The sequence below is a fragment of the Malaclemys terrapin genome, chromosome 14 (genome assembly GCF_027887155.1).
Source record: "Malaclemys terrapin pileata isolate rMalTer1 chromosome 14, rMalTer1.hap1, whole genome shotgun sequence".
In the NCBI taxonomy this organism is placed as follows: domain Eukaryota; kingdom Metazoa; phylum Chordata; order Testudines; family Emydidae; genus Malaclemys; species Malaclemys terrapin.
The window spans coordinates 4356405-4375703 of record NC_071518.1 but is presented as its reverse complement, the minus strand read 5'-3'; the positions used below and the strand labels follow the sequence as shown (position 1 = coordinate 4375703).

General features: G+C 56.2%; 1 protein-coding gene across 11 annotated transcripts in view; it reads right to left on the bottom strand.

Annotated features, from left to right (window-relative positions):
* Positions 1-3226: 3226 nt before the first annotated feature.
* Positions 3227-19299, bottom strand: part of CBFA2T3 (CBFA2/RUNX1 partner transcriptional co-repressor 3) — a 121182-nt gene continuing 105109 nt past the window's right edge. For 5 of the 11 annotated variants that reach the window (XM_054049023.1, XM_054049026.1, XM_054049025.1 and 2 more), the window contains 6 exons: positions 18889-19139; positions 17022-17107; positions 15431-15626; positions 13672-13740; positions 11987-12177; positions 3227-11558 (listed from right to left, as the gene is read on the bottom strand). In XM_054049023.1, the coding sequence (XP_053904998.1) occupies positions 11064-11558; positions 11987-12177; positions 13672-13740; positions 15431-15626; positions 17022-17107; positions 18889-19139 (1288 nt within the window). In that variant the 3' untranslated portion in view covers positions 3227-11063. The remainder of the gene's footprint in view (positions 11559-11986; positions 12178-13671; positions 13741-15430; positions 15627-17021; positions 17108-18888; positions 19140-19299) is intronic. The other 6 variants (XM_054049028.1, XM_054049031.1, XM_054049024.1 and 3 more) reach the window with 5 other exon arrangements.

Genomic DNA, 19299 nt, shown 5'->3' with positions numbered 1-19299 from the left:
GAGTCAGGAGGGAGGGTTACAGGAAAACTGCAGCTTGCATTTTTTTAAAGTAAGTCTCCAGCCCCCCGGCTGCTGGGAAAAGCTGGATAACGGGAGTGGTGGAGAGCCAGAAGGCAAAGAAAGAGAACCCAACACGGATTATTTTTTAAAATCTCATGAGCGTCTCATGACACCCAGCTCCTGAGTTCTGAGCACGTGGGACTAGATATGCTGCAGCAACTTGTACGTACGAAGGCTCTGAACAGGATAGGAGCCATGTATTTTCCAGGCAAGACCAGTAGCAGCCATTCCTGTGCCCCCAAGCAGAGACAGGGCAGCCTTGGCTTTTTGGAAGGCTTTAGAGTCACCATTTGGGGAAAACCGTCCCCCACCCAGCCCAGCCCAGCCCCCCCTAAAGCCACAGCCCTTTGCGTTGCCAGAGCACAGCCCTGACCTTAGAACTAGGCAAGCGGATAATTCCACCTGTGCCCAGGGCAAACCAGTCCAATGCCACCAGCACTGGAGGAACAGAAAGCAACAGGCAGATCTGGGGGACACCCCATTCCTGCAGCAGGGGGACCCCGCTCCACCCTTTACCTTGCTTGGAAGCCAAACATTTTGAGCACTCCCCTTCTCACAAACAAATCAACCCACTCTAGGGAACTTGGAGGCCAGGAGGAAACTGCACCTGGGGCAGCCCCTGCCAGCTCTCCATTTGATACATCAGCAGCCAATCGCAGGCAGCGGTGTCCCACCCAGGGGCGGAGGGGTCACAGCCCAGCTGGTGTGAGCACCAGAGCTCCCTGCTGTGGGGGGGGGTCAGACCAGCTCATAGGTTCTCTCTGCTGGGGGAGCAGGTTTGATAGTACAGCTCCTTTAGCTCCTTGGGTAGCAGCTTCTGTGCTTCAAAGCAGTAGGTTGGGGGTTCTAGACCCCTAGTGACTAGCTAGCTGATCACACTAGTGTCCTACTCTACCTTGTGATGGGGGTCACCTCTCACCTTACAGCTCCTGTTCCCCTCTGAGCTGCTTGCAGGTAATGTCACTGCTCCTTCCCCCTTTAAGGGTGCACTGAGGCATCTCTGCCCAGGATTTTTTTTGGAATGGGCGGCTTAGGTGGTGGAGGGAACTAAATATTACCTCTCCCCAGGAGTCTCCCTTTGAATCCAGACGGGCTCGCACCGAGCTGTGCATGGCCCCCTAGACTGCAGTGAGGGTCCCTGCCAGCTGGAGTTGCCGGGCATTGGCAGAGCTATGTGTACGTGTCTGGGATGTCCTTTGTTTGGGGCCCCAATCCAGGAAAGCAGGTGTCGACTTCAAGCATCTGAGTAGCCCCATTGGGCTAAACGGGATTACTCCCCTGGTGAAAGTTAAGCAGGTGCTGTAGTGCACGGCTGGAGCAGGGCCTTGGACTCTGCTCTCTCAGCCCCCGCAGCCAATGCTGCTCTGGTAAGAAGCCTTTCAGCCCAGTATTTCCCAGCCAGTCACCAGGGCATCCGCCCCCCGTGTTTGACACCAGTGCACGGCTCTGGGCCGTGCACAGAACATTGCAGGCCCTGAAATGAAGCGAACCCCCAGTAGTTTTCGTACACAGACATTTAGTTTCCGTGGCATTGCGAAGCTCCCCTCAACTCTCAACACTGGGGAGAGGGGGGCAGGAGAGCAATGGGCGGGGGCAGGTCAGGACTGAGATGCATTGAGTGAGGCTGCTGCGGTTCACCCCAGAGGTGGCTGCACCTCCATGGTGGAGGAACCAGCCTGCTATACACAGGGCTTGATTCACCTGAAGCCAAAGTAATGAGGACGGTGGGTCCCAGCAGTGGCAAGGGGGCAGAGCAGTGCAAGGTGTCTGTCTGCCCTGCTCCAGCCAGTGAGCCCAGCTCCACAGTGCGTAGTGCTGGTTGAGCTGGGGGCATTGACATGTGTGTGTGTGTGCGAGCGCGCACGCGCTGGTTCACTACGTCCCTAACACCCTCTCAGAGTCAGTTATAAATTAACGCAGCCCTTCCTCAGGGGAACCAACATGGCCTGGCCTGTCCAGGCGTGAATCCCTCCTCCCTGAAATGGGCCCACTTCCTGCACCCTTTCCCCTTCCCAGCCCCTTGCTCCTCCTCCCGTGTGCTGTTGCCCAGCCCTCCGCTGGTGGCTCTTGTTCCCTTTCCTCGCTCCTGGAGCCGCGGCTCCTTGTTTCCAGATGTTTTTATCTGCTGCAGCAGCTGGCAACAAGGAGATCCAGAGGCGGTGCCAGCAACATCTGACTGTCGGGCTCTCTGGGGACCCACCAGCAAGTGCCCCAGGGGGCGCAGTTTGAGAACGGGCTTCCATGGGAGTTTGTCCCGTACGTGCAAAGCATGGGAATGCACGGTTGGGGGGGGTAGGGACTGCATTGAAATATGCCTGCTCTTAGGTAGGGATGGCGCAAATCCAGACCCCTTGGGATTTCAGTGGGGGGTTCACACAGCAAGGCCAGGAGCTGCCCCTGCGGTTTGGTTACTGGGCCTGGAAGGGGCCTCCTCTATTTCTGGCTTGGGCGTGGCCAAACTCTTGTGAGATGGCCACTGTTTCAAACACTGGAAAACTTGCGCGAGGTCAGAGCGGGCGGGTCGGGAGCCAAACCCCCATGCACAGCCCTTTAACCGGAGCCCTGCCTGACCCAACCCCGGACACCCACAAGAGCTCGTCCTCAGCCCAGCTCCGGTGCCGTGGGCCTTGCCCCAGCTTAGTTTCATTTGCAAAGAGCAAAGCTGGAGGCAGGTTACGTTAAAAGGGTGGAACTTTATTAAACCTTGTGCACGGCCCTGCCTGTGCGGCTGAATTGCTTCCCCATGTCCCCTCTGCTGCTGATGTCCCTTCAAAAACAGAGAGTCCCTCCAGGGAATGGTGGCCCTCTGACCCCAGGCCCACTGATCAGGATACAGCCTTCACTGCTGTGAACAGGGGAAATGGCCTAGCCGTTCTTCATCAAGGTTTTCAAAAGCAACGAGTGATTTTGGGGACCCATCTTGAAACATCCTAAGGGGCCTTGATTGCCAGTGGGTGGGGGATCGTCGCTGCTTGAAAACCAGGCCTCTCACATTGGGCCCCAGAATCACTGGTCACTTGAAAATTGTGGCCTTCATGCTGGGTACATAGATAGAACCAAAGTCATTCCCCAATTCCCCCCTCCCGGCCTCCTGGTTTGGCCCATCGCTGGGGGAGGAGGCAGGGGCCGAACAGAACACAAATCACAGCAGCGGATACCCCCGGGGTGATATTAAATTGTCTTTATTACACGGATACAGAGTTAAGAACAGACATAACCTGAATCATAATGTTTACATCTTTCACAGGTCAAACATACAGTACAGTTAGAGAAAGCAGGGAACCGCGGGGGAAGGGCAGCATGCCAAAAAAACTCCTATCATGTCGTCATTTCTCTGGAATGGCCACGGAAACCCACAAACAGCAGGGAGCGGGGTGGGGTGCGGGATTTCTGTTTTCTCCCCTCGTTAAACTCTTTTTCCACGCACGCCCACCAGTCTATAGAAGCCATGCCTCCCCCACCCCCTTTCATTCAAGTATTGCACAGTTTTACGAGTCAATCGCCTCCCAGCCCCCCGACGCTGGCACTCCCGTGGGCCTGGCAGGAGCAGGTTACTGGGTTCTGACAGGGCACGTCAGCGGCTTTCGAGACTTTCGGCAGAGTCGCTTCAGAGAGGGGGGAGCAGGAGCAGAACTGAGGGTGGGTCACATCCATCCCTGGGGCTTAGCGGAGTTCCACCCAGGCTGGGCTGAGCAGTTTGGGCTCTCCGGAATTGCTGGCTGGGTCACACCCTGGCTAGGGACAAGGAAATGTGCCCGGAAGGGGGAAATTCTGGGAGCACCTGGTGGTTTTTTTGTTTGTTTGTTTGAGGTGAGGAATCAGAGCAAATTCTCCTGGATTGCTGCTGCAAAGCCACCTTTCAGAGGCTTAGCCGCCAGATCTGGACGGGATCCCAGAATCTGCCGCTCTGAAGAGGCTTAGCAGAAAGTCTGAGAACCTGGGTTTACTCTGTATTTATTTTCCCTGGGCTGTGTTTACGTCTGTTTTTTTGACACCCCAAGCAGGGGTGTCCTGCTGCTGTTCTCCAAAGCAACTGACAAGCCAAGAGATGGGCTTGTTACAAGAAACAAAAACTCCCTCCAGCTCCCCCAGATCTGCCTTACATAAAACCACCAGCGCAGAGAGATCGGAAGCAGGGTCCCGCCTACCAGGGGGCGGGGATCGCAGCCCAAGAAACTCCTTCGCCTTCCATTCATTGCTGTAACTAGCGTACACATGAGCCTGGCCATCCCCCACAAAGGCCGCAAAATTGCGTGGGGATGCCCATAAAGAAAAAAGAGGATCGTAAGAAAGCGGAAGAGACCAGAGCACAGTGTGTGTGTGTGTGTGTGTGTGTACACGCGTACAGGGAATGTATGGTGAGTTCACCTGGGGCAATGGCCAGAAGCAAGACAGCTGCACCAACAGCACTGGCTCTGTTTTGCCCCTACAGAATAGATCACACCCAGGTAATTTCTGCCTGTGTTTGCTGGTAAGCGTGGGACCGGAAGGATGTTGCTGGCAGTCTCAGGGAGACTGACTCGCCTGTGCTATAAATGCCTCCCAGTAGCCTAGCGTGGGCTGGGGGTATCTAAGCCATGAGACGCAACCAGCTGGCATTCAAGAACCATTGGCGCACATCACAGGTGCACCCTGAGAAGTGCACCCAACACCTGCCTCCCCGGGGAGATGCACCCTTGGCGCTTCGCTGTTCACCCAGCCGTGCCTGTCCCACGCTCCCGTGTCCCGGAGCCTGACTCCCACTAGGAAGATTGTGCCTGGGCAGGACCTGGCTGCCAGACCTTTAGAGAAGAGCAAGACGGATTGGTGGGGGCTGGCAGGACGGCTGGAGGGGAGCTGAGACGAGCTGAGCAATGAGGAAGGATGGAGGGATACAATTCGAGCCCTACTCCACATGTATTTGATGGGGGTGAAGCACCAAGAGCGCGATCATGTTGGCTGCAAGAAGAGAGTGTAACTAGCAGCAGTGGGATGCTATTAAGAAAGGGAGAATATAGACTCTCCGGAAAACCTGGCAGTGAGACACGGCAGACCAGGGAACAAAACACCATCACGGGGTTTATTTAAAACAGGACTAAGCAAAGCCCTAGTAAATGTACCACGTGGAACAGTCTTGCCCGGACCCTGGCATGATCTGAACAGATCCTAAGAGAGTTCTTCCAATTCTAACATCTAGGATCACCACTAAACTGCCCGGCTGGAGCAGGGCAGGAGGGAGGTGCTTTGGTTTCAGCTTGGATTTCAATTTGGAAACTTGAGGGATGGGCCCAAGTTAAAGAGCCCCCGATGGAAATGGGTCCACGGTGAGTCATGCGTAAAGCCAAACAAAACCCCCATCTCGCTGCCCTGTGTCAATAAACGGCTCCCCCCCTCGGGCGCATGCTCTAAACTTTCTGATCCTATGTGCAGCGCAGGGCTGGGCTCCAGCACCGAGAAAGAACCTGGCATCAGGAATGACCTGCCAAACACGCCCGCTTCCCTCCGCCCTCTGGGAACAGGAAGGTGACCTGAATGAACACGGCACCATGCTGGGCCGAGACACACATTGATTGCAAACGACGAGCCAATCCTGCAGAGAACCACATGCCCAGTGACGTCAATGGGATTGGAGGACACATGGTGCCACCCGAGATATCCTGGATCCCAGATGCCTTTGTGCTGAGCTGCCTGGGGTTGTTCTGACCTCACCACTTCTTTAGCCACAAAACCATCCCTCACCCCTGCCTGGGGTTGGGGTCATCCCCTATTTTTCTCCTCACTGCCCCAGGGCTGCTGGAAGGAAAGCAGCAGGCGCCCACCCTCCCTCCCACACTCCTGCTACTGCCATGTGGGGAGGGTCACCCCGCTTAAATAGCTCCTGGCACGGGCTGCAGGAGGGGCGAAACATTGGCCCTTCCTTTGCTGATCATCTTCAGGGACTTCACAAAAAGATGCCCAAAGAGCCACCACCCAGGAGAGAGAAATCTCCCAATTGCCCCCTATACCCATCCCCCCAGTAATACGCACGGGGACAGCGCCTGGGCCCAGGAGAGTCAGCATTCCCTGGATTTTTGGCCTAGGTTAAGTTCCTTTTGCTACACAATCTGGGCCTACACTGTAACCATGAGGCAGGTGGATACGCAGTGGAGCAGGCCAAATTCTGCTCTTAGTGACATCCCTGCAAACCCCATGGAGACAAAGCGCTTGCAGGTAAGTCACTGAGCGCAGAATCTGGCCCACTGCAGGGCGTACACACAACACGCACTACACAATCTAACCATGCTGCTTTGCCCCAGGGATTTAAAACCTGCTGACATGGCCATGGCTGAGGAGGCTATTAACTCTCCCAGCTGGTGTCTGTTCCACTGGGAATAACATTCCCAGGCAATGGGGGGCACTGGCAGAGGAATCAGGGATTAGCAGGACACAGGAGGGTGAGGTGACCCTGCAAAGCCCACACATAAGAAAGCTCTGACTGAGGAGGTTTAGCAAGACCATCTCACAATGAAAGAGCCTGGAACCGCCTGCATCCTCTCGCCCTACCCAGAGGAGCCAGCGAGTGGTTTTCTCTATTGCTGCCGCCTGCTTTTCTTTGTGCCACGAGCGTCACTGTCTGGGAAGCTGCATACTCCTGGTGGTTTTTTGGCCACTGAAATACTCTATTTTAAAGCTTTCTGGTTTGGACTTCCGCAAGAGGCTCCCCTCCCGCTCCCCTCTCGCCTCCCAGGGATTTTGGTTTGAAGGCAAGCTTGTTGAGTTCTTTTTAAATGGGGTTATTTCCTTTCTATACAATTGTCGTCTATGGTTTTTAAGCAAGTTGGAGGTAGAGCGGCAGGGTCCGGATGCTGAGCAGATGTGAGACGGATGGGACAGAGAGGCGGCCGAAATTCAAGCACGAGAGGAGGTTTAGAAAAATAACAAACACTACGAATGGCAGGATGAACCCTGCGGTTAATGACATCTGAAAACTCTTATATATTACCTCTTTTCATGAAATATAAGAAAAATAGACAATATACATATATCACGTGATAAATAAACACAACAATCCTTCTTAGGGCGAGTGATGCATGTCAGAAAACCAGGGTCAGAACCTAACGCTGGATGAATGAGGCTGCGGAAGGAAACAAACAGAAGCTACAAAGTCTCGGGTTTGGCCCATTAATAGGTCTCTGGCTGGATTCACTGCAAGCTACCGTCAAATGGTTGGTAAACAAACCCCAGCAATAGCTCCAGCCCAGTTAGTTAGGGCTTTGGGACCAGACTCTGCACAGCTTCACCTTGGGCTTCAAGACTCACTACAGGTCCTAGGAAGTGAGGTTTTTACTCACGAAAGCTTATGCCCAAATAAATCTGTTAGTCTTTAAGGTGCCACCAGACTCCTTGTTGTTTTTACAGGTCCTAGGGAGACCTTCAGCAGAGAGATCAGGTCAGTGGCATTGCTGCTGGGACCGGCCTGCGTCAAACAGCCAGTCAGTTCCAGGGGAGGAAGTTCTGCACTCACAGATATTGACAGGCTGCTTTGTCTCTTACTGGGTCCCTCCTCTCATCCCTCACCGAGGATGTGACCTTCCTCTGGAGAGCAGCAGTTGGGACTTTAGAGGAACTGTCTCTCGGGGTTGGGGGGCTCATGTGGGCTGGTATTTTCCAGAAGATTCTTACTAGCCAGGAATCCAGGCCTGCTTTAGAAAGACCAGGCTGCCATGGGGTTAGAGGAAGTTAAGGAAAGTTTTCCACAGTTCCCCAGGGATGTAATCTTCCAACAGCGTAAGGTGTCCAGATTGTCATGTGAGGACACGGGCGGGGGGGGGGGAGCAAGTGGGGCAATTTGCCCCGGGCCCCACAGGGGCCCCCATGAGAGTTTTTCAGGGCCCCTGGAGCAGGGTCCTTCACTTGCTCCGGGGCCCCCGGAAAACACTCGTGGCGCCCGGGCCCCCGGAGCTTCTTCCGCTTCGGGTCTTCGGCGGCAATTCGGTGGCGGGGGGTCCTTCCGCTCCGGACCCGCTGCCGAAGTGCCCTGAAGACCCGCGGTGGGGAGTCCTTCTGCCCTGGGACCCTGCCACCAAAGCGCCGGGTCTTCGGCAGCGGGGGCCCCCCGCCGCCAAAGACCTCAGGCCCTCTGAATCCTCTGGGCAGCCCTGGGACACGTTACCGTGTAGGCATGGCGGGGGAGAGGAGGGCTACAGAATGGCGGTGCTTCTGGCACTTGTTGGTTCCTGGCCGGGTTCAAATGCTGCCGGGTTCGCTGAGTTCAGGACTGCCAGGTGTTCAAAGCCTGCAAACTTTGGATGTAAGAACTGTGACTTCGTCCTGCTCGAAGTCAACAGCAAAACTCTGGCTGCCTTCCATAGGATGGGATCCACGCCTGGTTCTTAAGATCTGATACCCCCATTGTGGTTGAGAGCTGAGCTAGGGGAGGGGACAGCAAGGCGCAAGGACCGCAGCATCGCACTAACAACTTCCCTCAAACCCTACTTCCTGCCTGGGTCTGTCTCGCTTTGAAATCCTGGAATCCTAGGACAAGCCGGCATCAGCTGCGGAGAACCACGCGGCACCGTCTACAGCCATCCCTCAGAGGCAGTGAAAGTACACATCAAACACAGCCCTCCACACTCTTCTCCAGGACAGCCCGTCCCAGAGCCAAGACGACACAACCAAACGGCGTCAGAGCCACATCCACTGAGAGAAACAGCCACAACCCCAAACCTCTCCATGGGAACATGCCGCACTTCTGAGGAGAGACACGACATGGTCTTTACAACTTCACAGCCACCAGGAGGGAGCTTGAGTGGGGTGCAACCGAACGGGGAGGACTCACATTGGATGCGATGCAGCTAAGAGACCCAGGGCTCACAACTAGAAAAGAAAGGGCAAAGCAGACCCAACCGCAGTGGGACCGAACAATGCCGCCTAGCCCTGCATGTATCCATTGTGCTAAACAAAGGACTCCTTGTTGTTCCAAAACCTGAATCGATGTTCTAAAGAACCACACAGTGCTTCTGAAAACGATACAAACAAGGGCGAGGTTCGGGGGTGGGTTGCAGGGGAGAGGAAAACATCCAAACACGGCCACCTTAGGGTTCTGAGTCAATCGCCCTCAGCCAAACCTCCCTTTGCAATGACTAGTGCCTGGGAACTTTTGATCTGAAATCCCTACTTTTTTAAAAACACACGTGATGGATTTTGCAACTCCGGAAAACTAATCCTTCTACTGAACACGTGGACTTTGCTTTTTTTTAAAACCTATTTCCTAAACTTTACACAGTTCAGTGGTTTATCTTCATTTTTTTTTATTTGGCAAACGTCTCTTCTTTTATTATTATTATTATTATTTTTTTTTTGGACCTCTTCAAATACTATATACATTCACATTAACGTACAATATTTGCCCTGACCGTGGCTGGGCAGTCTCCACCTTTCTCCCTTTCTGCAGCCATGTCACTTTCCATATTGCACTCCCGTCCTCTGCGCGTTATACACGATGCAAGAAATGCAAAATAATCTACATTGTCTTTTTTTCCTTCTCTAAGAACAAGTGTTTGTTTGTTTCCTTTCTTTCCTCCTAGAAACTGTTGCAAAATCATATGAGGGGACGCGGGGTGGGAAAAGAAAAAGCGAAAGCGAAATAAAATAACCCAATGACAATGTTCATCACAGGACTGGAGAAAACATCTGGAGAACAAGTAGACACAAAAGCAAGGGGGTCTATCTACAGGCAATCGAAAGAGTCTTCAGAAGGGGAAAAACAAAAGGTGTCTTTTTTTTTTTTCCTGTGAAAGGTTGAAGGAGTAAGGATGGCAGTCACAAGATACTGGAGCTAGAGGTGGGGTTATGGAGAGCAGAGAGAGGTAGTGGAGGAGTACAAGAAGCAGAAGGTACTGGTGCAATTGCTTTCTGCTCACACTCTGACGAGCAGTGGAGAATCAACGACAGATTGTCACAGTTCTGTTTGAAACGATGCTCTCTCTGGAACAGGACCGGGATCTGAAGGTTCTTGTTCATTAGCACGCTCTCCTAGGCAAGTGAAACACGTTTATAATCCACAGAGGGAGGGAGCACACAATGTTGGCTCCCCGTCACACACACACACACACACACACACACACACACACATACTCACACACACGCACAAAAGTTGTGTATCTTTTTTTGTTTGTTTTTGCTTTATTTTAATAAAATTCTTTAAATCCACAGATGCGCATCCTTCCTCCTTCAAGGTACGTGTGGATGCTGAGAGTCCAGCGCAAGAACCCACCCCACCCCACCAAAGAATGCAAGGAGTCCAAGAGCGCCGGCTTGCCTTTGGCCAGTCGTCGTGGTTTGGTTGAAAGGGATAAGTGCTGCTCCTTGTTTCACAAAAAACAAACCAAAACCATCAACCAAAAAAGTAAAAATAACCAACAACAGAACCAAAAAAACTTTGGCAGTGGAAAAAAAGTTTGGATTTTTTTGTTTGTTTGTTTTTGGATTTCCTTTGGAGCAGAGGTGAGTCTGGTATGTTCTTGGCTAGCTAGCAAGGTAGTTTACAGGTAAGCTTCCTTTACTTGGTTTTACTTTGTTTTATTTGTTTTTTGGATTTTTTTTTTTTACTTAAAGCCAAAGAGTTTGACGTTTTTATTTTTATTTTATTTATTTTTTTACAAAAAAAAAAAAAGAAAAGAAAAGAAAAACGAAAAAGAGAAGAAGTTTCTTGCCTTCTAAAATCGAAATCCTTCATCATGCCGTCCCCCGGCCGCACCGGGAGGGAGATTTCACACACACACACGCACATCCCCGAGTCAAGGTGCGTAGAGTTTGTGGACAAATTCCTTGTCCGAAAAGAAGAAAACAAACAAACTGACGCCGACGCCGATAGTAACTCCCCAAATCATAGAAAACCGAAGCGAGAACAGAGAAGATTGGTATTTGCCTTAACTCCACTTAAAGCCCAGTTTGAGGATCCGTGAGGATTACATATGAGAGATCGAGAGGTCATTTGGAGGTCACAGAAGAGTCAGGTAGCTGAGGAATTGCATTGAATGCAGTTAGTTTTTCTTTTGGAGAGAAGCAGTAGCAGCAGTGACGTTCTGTAGGTTTCTCTGTTTCTTTCCCCTCTGTTGGCTGGCCGGTCGGTTGGTTAGCGTGATGCCGTTTCCAGAGGAGCTGGGGTGGCCGGCGTGCCGGAGCGCGACACAGCAGCCGAGCCGGTTTCGCTGGGGCTGGCGGCCATGGTGGCCACGCTGGTGATGGAGGCGCTGACAGCCACCACATCCGGTTGAGCTGAGCCCACCCCTAAGCCCACCCCGGAGGAAGGGGCTGCGCCGGCGGAGGCCTGGAGGCCCTGCAGAGTCTGCCCACAGACGTGGTGGTGCTTCTCCCAATCCTTGTGCTGGCAGAAGGAGCCGCAGTAGCGGGCCGTGTTGCATCCGCTGCAGGTCTCGCTGGCCTTGCGCCCGCAGTTCCAGCAGCTCTGTACGAGAGGGCGAAAGCAGAGACATCAGCGTCGGGGCGGTGCAGCCTGGAAGAGAGACCCAGCCCCGCTAGACACCCCCTGGGGGATGGAACCGTCCAAAGGATCCCACTGAACACAAGAGACCTCTGTCTTAGGTCTTAGGTTCAGGCCCCCAACGAGTACAATTTCCCTGGCCGTTTCCAGGCAGTCCCCGGGCGGGTGGCACTAGTTAGATTTCACTGTATTGGATCTTTCTAAACCCTCAGTACCTGGGGGAAGGATGGGCCGAGTGTGGCGTGGGAGCTGGGATGCCCCCACGGTGCAGGGTGAATTGCCTGCTGATCCGGTTTAAAAACCAGGCTCCTGAACTCTAAATGCTTGAACTCTGGGGTTGTAACGGGGCAGCCCCCTCCCAGCCCTGGCTCGCACGCTGGGGGCGCACGCGGTGTCAGCACGCCAAGGGTTAAACTCTACTACCCTAGCGAGCCCTGCGCAGCGGGGCGAGCTCGCCTCTACCTCACTCGAGTCCTCCTGCTGATTGATCACCGTCAGCGCGTCCTCGGAAGCCTGGCGCTTGGCCTCCGCCAAGGCCCTCTCCATCTTGGCTCGCTCGGTAGTGATCAGCTCGTGGGCCTTGCGCTCCGCGTCCGACACCGCCTTCTGGAGCTCGGACATGGCCTGGCGCTTCACCTCGTTCACAGCTTCTTCTGAAAGGAAGAGCACAGCTCATGTAGCGCCGCCAGCGAGCCGACGGCCCGCAGGGGCAAGCCACCAGCAGGCGACCAGATGGCAAGTCTTGGCAGCTGCGACCTGGGGTTTTGCTGTCAAGGTTGGGAGGCCTGACTTTCCGTACACAGCTGGCAGCACAGACCAGCCCTTTGCACACGTGCATACACACATGAACACGCACACACACGCATGTGCACCCATGTGCACAGATGCATGAACACACCCATGCACACACACTGTGTGAATGCATGAAGGCTCGTGCAAACGTGTGCCTAGCTCTCAGGCGGAAGAAGGGGGGAACTGCCAGACTGGCTCAGACCTATGGCCCAGCCAGCCCAGTATCCTGTCTTTAGCAGTGGGTAGCACCAGAGGCTAGGTGGTGCAAGAACCCGCCCAGAGTGGACAGCTGTGGCAGAAGCAGCCCATAGGGGGAAGTTTCCTCCTGACCGCTGGCAGCTAAGGGTTGGTTTCTACCCTGATGCACCCCTTCTAACTGCAGAGGGTCTTGTTATCCACATAACCATCTGTCAACCACAGCGCATGCTATGGAGGAAAAGCACGTGCAGTGTGGGGTTCAAAAGGAAGCTCCTGGGCATCTTAAAACACTGTAAGAACAAGGGGAGAATGCCTTGACCATGTTCTCTATCGCCTGTCTTTTCCAGACTCGCCCAACGCCAGCGCCAGGCTGAGCCACGGCCCATCACGCCCACCAACCAAGCATGAGCTTTTCTGAAAGCCTGGGCTGCCCAAGGAGAGCAGCTTGGGTGCCCGATCCAGCAGAGGGACGGCAGGAAATCCCACGTGTCCACGGTAGGTCTTGGCAGAGAATCAATCCCTCCATGGAGTTCAGATCCCCTCCTGCTCTCCCGGCGACGGGCCATCCAAAGGCACAAACTAAACTGCAGGGAACAAGCGGGAGCAGCGGCCTCTGGGGTCCGGCACCATCAGAAACGATGGGAGCTTGTTCCCCCTCGTCCCTGCCCTCCAGCCCCATGGAGTGCTCTACGCGTAAGGGTGTCCCAGAGAGACGGGGCTAGAAAACTGGCCTACAGTGGGCGCAATCCCGTCCGTAAGCTCCCGAGTTCGGTCTGGGTGTGAAAGTCCCTATGGGACTCATCCAAGGCCCTCGGGAGCCAGTGGAAAGACTCCCATTGACTTCAATGGGCTTCGGATCAGGTCCCCCCCACTCCCAGCCGCTGGTTCGGGGGACAAGGAAGGAGGCATAGGGATGACGTTTCCGTGTAACGCTCGCCAGTCCCCAGAGTGTCCTAATGAGCAGGGCTCCTTCCCCCGACCTCAGCCCCCGAAACACAGCAGGGGAATTCCACTGAGGCCCAGGCAATAGACCCAGGGATGCGTTTGGCCTCAGGCTCGGCTGGGCACGGTTTGGGCCCCCCGGCCTCATGCATTGCCTCACGCCGGGCAGTGCCGCGCCGGGCTGTGGACAGGGGATCCCATGGTGGCACACTCACCAGCTTTCCTCCAGATTTCCTCGGGCATGTAACCAGAGAGGGGCCTGGGCACAAACTCCCGGTGAGTGTCTGAAAACAAGAGGGGAGAGGAACAAATTGGAAGAAATGAAGCGTGTCCAACCTAACCAACAGCCCAGGAGAGCTGCGCTACAGTGCGGTCAGTGCTGAGACCGACAGTGACACAGTGGAAACCATCCCTGCCGGCTCTTGCCTCCAAGATACACACAGAGCTGCTGTGGGAGCTGATAACTCCCTGGGCCGGGTTCTCCTCTGCCTGGCACCTGGCGCCATGATACCTGGGCAAAGGGCATGTCAAGTGCAACCCACTCAAAATGGTGCCTGAGTTGGCATTGGTGTGAATGACGACACAAGCGCAGGGCAGGGGGCCATTAGCTCTGTTTCACAGACGGGAGTACTCGGGTTGCTCTGTATTTGGTTTCGCTGCGAGGGTTTTAGTGGGCGGAGCAGAGATGAACTTCAGTGCCTGTAAAAGTGAGCCCTGGAACGTCCCAGCTAGACCCAGGTATAGTTCAGGCTTTGCCCACTCTGGCTAGAAACACCCAGGACGGCCCCCACGTGGCTCAGTGAATACACCTGTCTTGAGTAGATGCTGATCTTCGCTGGGGACCTACCTGAGAACTGGGCTCTCCTTCCAGTGCTTTCAAGGCTAGGGCATCCCCTGCCAGGATCTCTCTGGAAGTCACCCATCTTTTGGTTTTTATTCGCAATACAATGCGCCTGGCAGCCTAGTGACTGTGGCGAGCTGTGGGAGGGACTCTAGCCTCCTGTTGTGATGCTTTGCAGAGGGAACAGGAATGGAGCGTCTCAGGGGAAGGGAACCACCAAGAGCTGGAGTGAAGCTCGGCACCCGCTGGTGAAGGGGTGCAGAACCAGGGCCCCAAGACCAGCAGGCATGAGGTCCTGCTGAGGGGATGGCTGGGGCGGGGGCGGGGAAGCCTTTTCCCTCAGTCGCTAGGGGCTGGCGGGTAAGAAGGCCTGGCGGCATGGCTGAGATTTTAGAGGTCTGTGACATTTCGTTCCCTTCTATCACCTCGGCTGATGAGCTCATGTCACTGAAGGCACCTTCCATCTTGGTCACTGTTCCCTCAAGAACACAGAGCCGCTCGGCCCTTCCGACAGAGCTGGGCTGGCGCCGCCCAGGGACTGTTCTCTGTCTCAGGCACTGGGGGCTGTTGGGACAGTTTCCACTTGCTCAGGGCAGCGAAGTCCCCCCGTGGGGTGGATGCTGACAGTACGTATCAGGGGAGCGCCAGGGCTGCTGCTGGGTTCTGATCAAATTCACGGGTGACCCCAAAAGGGAGAGAGGGGGCATCTCGCGGGGAGGAGAGAGCCGAAAGGCAGAGGGACCCGGCGGTGAGATGGGAGCAGCACGGCTGCAGGCAATGCGGGGAGGGATTGATGGTAAAGTCCTGCACCCAGGAGAGGAAAGAGACAGCCCAGAGACTGAATGGAGGATGGTACCCAGCAGCCACGCCCTGGACACTTTACACTGCGGTCACTTCGCTTCTGAGCACTGTTCGGCCCAAGCCCTCCAGCTGCTGCAGGGGAGAGGCTCGGCAGGGGGTGCCCAGGTGTTTGTGGGGTTCCTCTGCTAAAGCATCCAGCTCTTTGTAAGCTCTCCAACCAGACCTGGGCTGGGCACCCGGGAGGCAGCCTAGGAAGGCGCCGCCCCAGCCCTGAGTCACTCTGCTACGCCCGCGCCGTGCGGGCAAAGCCGCTCCGCTGGGCTAGTCAGTACCTAATGGGGGGGCCTCGGAGTTGGAGGAGCTGTTGTGGGGGCGGGGTGGGGGGTTGGGGCCTTTCTTCATGTCTTCAGCATCGCTGTAGCGGCGGATCCAGTGGTTGAGCTCCTCGCGGTCGGCCTCCTGGCAGCGGCGCAGCACGGTGAGGGAGCGCCGCGTCTTCTCCACCATGTCCATGATGCAGTTCAGCAGCTGCCAGAGAGCAGGAGGGAGAGCACAGGTAAGGCCTGGGCACGGGGTACGTGCTGGGGGGTAGCTGCACCAGTGCAAACCCCCGGGATGCATGTGCTGTCTCAGGGTAGGATGGGCTTGCACTGGTGCGTCTCACCCCGGTATGTGATGCATCTGTGCAAGCCCCAGTTTGCATCGAGGGAGCGTGTCTACAGCAGGTTTGTGTCTGTCCCAATTTGCCCGGGGGGAGTGTGTCTACAGCAGGTTTGTGTCTGTCCCGATTTGCCCGGGGGGAGCGTGTCTACAGCACGTTTGTGTCTGTCCCGATTTGCACGAGGGGAGCGTGTCTACAGCAGGTTTGTGTCTGTCCCGATTTGCACGGGGGGAGCGTGTCTACAGCACGTTTGTGTCTGTCCCGATTTGCACGAGGGGAGCGTGTCTACAGCAGGTTTGTGTCTGTCCCGATTTGCACGGGGGGAGCGTGTCTACAGCACGTTTGTGTCTGTCCCGATTTGCACGGGGGGAGCGTGTCTACAGCAGGTTTGTGTCTGTCCCGATTTGCACGGGGGGAGCGTGTCTACAGCAGGTTTGTGTCTGTCCTGATTTGCACGGGGGGAGCGTGTCTACAGCACGTTTGTGTCTGTCCCGATTTGCACGGGGGGAGTGTGTCTACAGCAGGTTTGTGTCTGTCCCGATTTGCACGGGGGGAGTGTGTCTACAGCAGGTTTGTGTCTGTCCCGATTTGCACGGGGGGAGCGTGTCTACAGCACGTTTGTGTCTGTCCCGATTTGCACTGGGAGGGAGGGAAGGGGCGTATCTACTGCAGATTTGTGTTTGTCCCGATTTGCACGAGGGGAGTGTGTCTACACAAGGCACGCATCAATGGAGTTACACTCAGCACACTTCCTGTGGCTTGCCAAGCCCTGAGAAGGCGCCACCTTTGCAATGGCTGGTTCCCAGGACTTTCCCCTAGGCCAGGGCAGCCGGACAGGGGTCAGAATGGGGAACGGTAAGCCAGGGCACACAAAACAGGGTTCTGACTCAAATTCCAGCAGACAGGGACCCCAGGGCTCCAAGGAAGGGCGGGGTCCACCAGCTGAGGGATGGAGTTCAGTTTCTGCAGGGTTCCTGGCTCAGGAAAAGCCATCCATTTCAGCGGGGACTTCCCCGGAGCCAGGGCTACAGCAGCAGGCCCCACCTCGAACGTCAGAGAAGATGGTGAGCAGCACGGGACGGGAACCAGAGAAGTCCGGACGAGTTAACCTACGAGCCCCTCTGTGGAGGGGCCAGAGCTCATGTTCTCTAGAGCAATTAATCCATGCCCTCCCCCCGTAGTGAGCACAAATGCCACAGCCACTCCAGTGCCCGGCAGGGCTGCCCAGGTAACAGACAGCGGCGCGCGGGGTTGCTACGTACGTTGTTGAGGTGTTTCCACTCCTCAGCCCACTCCCTGTCTGTTAGTCTGTGGTCGATCACTTCCTCCTGGCGGGAGCCGTGCACGGCTGGAAGAGAACACGCAGGTCAGCGAGAGCCAGTCACCCTGGCCCAGAGCTCTGGGCACCCCAGGGGCTCCAGTTACGGCTGTTTTTTATGCTCTGTGTTAGGACAGCACCTCGGGGCCGTGCTGGGCACTGTACAGAGCAAAGAGATGAGAGCAGTGCTGGCGGGCAGGGGGTGCGCCTGGCCCACGCAGCATGCTGGGAGGTGTCGTGCAGGGCCTGGGGCGGGAGGACGCTGCTCTGCCTGGGGCTGCACCCGCTCAAAGAGCTCGACACGGGCCGGCAGTGGAGTCACGCCCCACGGCAGGAGAGGCCATCAGGGAAACAGAGAGAGAGAGAGACGTTCGAAAATCAGTGCAGTCGCTATACCCTCCATACAGCCCCCACTTGGGCCAGCTCTGGAACACAGGGCAGCCTGAGCAGCCCGGAGAGGTGAACAGTCCTTGGGGCTAACTGACAGGGAGACGCGTCGCCTGCTCTTTGCTAACCGGGGAATTGGGCTTTGGGCTGCTGCCAGAGCTGCCCATGTGCCAGGAACGGGGTCGCCCTCCCAGCAGCCCTGGGTCAGCACCTACACATCTGCACTGCTGCTGACGGGGGCAGCGCTCTCCTGCCAATCACTCATGGACGACCCTCTTTACCGGCCCTTCCCTGCAGGAGACCCTGCAATAACAGCTGCCCACCCCGCTCCCCTTTCCAACGACTATCGTCTCAGCGGTGGGACGGGGGCACTGTGCAGGACCACCAAGAACTCAGCCTGCCTAGGACCCCCGGCAGCCCCAGAATGTCCGATGGATTTTCCCAGGGAGTCAGGGACTGAAATGCTGAGTGATTTGTGTAACCACTGTGCACTAATCCGGACTCTGACCAAGCTCCGCTTCTGTCCACACACCACTCAGTCTGACTTCGGTCACAAGCACTCAGGACCTGGGTCCTAGGAGCCTGCTAGGGGGTGGGTCAGAGCCCGAGTCCCACTGGGACTGGGGTCGAAGCCCGGGCACTGAGCAGTGAGGCTGTAGGGCAAGCCAGAGACTCGAGTCAGAAGGGCTGTGCAGCGCAGTAGGGACACCTCGGGTACAAAGCAGTGTGGACGCTCGAATGCGGGCCCTCGAGCCTGAGTCCCCCAGACCTGGGTTTACAATGCGGTGTAGATAGTTCCTCAGCAGCTCTGCCTCTCCTCCTGAAAGATGCCTCCCGCCTTGGCTTGGTACTGCTGTGACCCCAGCTATTTCTGAGTAGCATGCCCGGGATCCGGAGCGCTGCCCTTCCTCCGGGAGAGCCATCCCCTGCTCTGCTCTCTCTAGCTACCCAGGGGCAACTCCTCTCCACGGTGTCCTTACAGCACCCGCCACAACAGGGCTCGTTTCTCTCCGCAGAGCTGGGGCCGAATCCGTCACCCGGTGTAACTCCACTGCCTGCAATGGGTTGGGCCCTCTGTCTCCACCCTGCCCCAACTGCCAGCCTCCCCCAGGCTCATCTCACCCGTCCCTTCGTTACGCTCTCAAGCCACCCAGAGCCATGGAGGCTCCCTCCCTTGGCCCAGTGCTTTGTGGTGGCCAGTCCCCGCCGGACTGCGCACGCTCCAGGGAGGCAGCCTGCCCCCCGGTGAATTCCCAGGCACCTCCCCTCGGGCAGGCAGTCTAGGGTGCCCCTTCCCCCAGCCTGCAGAGCACCCCCTGCATGGAGCAGTCTGGCCCCTGCAGCAGTGGAGGGGAAGGGATGCTCTCCGGGTCGTCTCTCAGGGAGGTCAATCCCCCCGAATGCCCACGCCGCCTCCCACTCACCCACTTGCCGGTGGCGCTCCCGGAGCTCCCTGGGGTCGGGGTGCCGGTAGGTGTCCCGGTAGTGGTGTGCCATGGCCATGTCCTCCAGGCGGTAGTGCGGGGGTGGGGGCGGGGTGGGGTGGGGCAGCCCGTTGGGCTGGTGGCTCAGCCCGTTGCTGGGGCTGTACCGCTGAGCGGGGCTCATGGTGCACGGCCGTTTGCTGAGGTGTTCGGGGTGCAGAGGGTCTCGGTCCAAGCCGTTCTCTTTGGTCCTGCTCCGCGGAGGAGAAAAAGGGCGACCTGGTTACAACCCTGGGAAAGGGTTTCCTGACCCTTGGCTCCTTTGCAAAGTGCTTTGAGCCCCAGCCTGGTGCTCTGGCCGCTGAGCCCAACTCTGACACTGACTCCCGCAGGGGCCTTGGGCAAGTCACT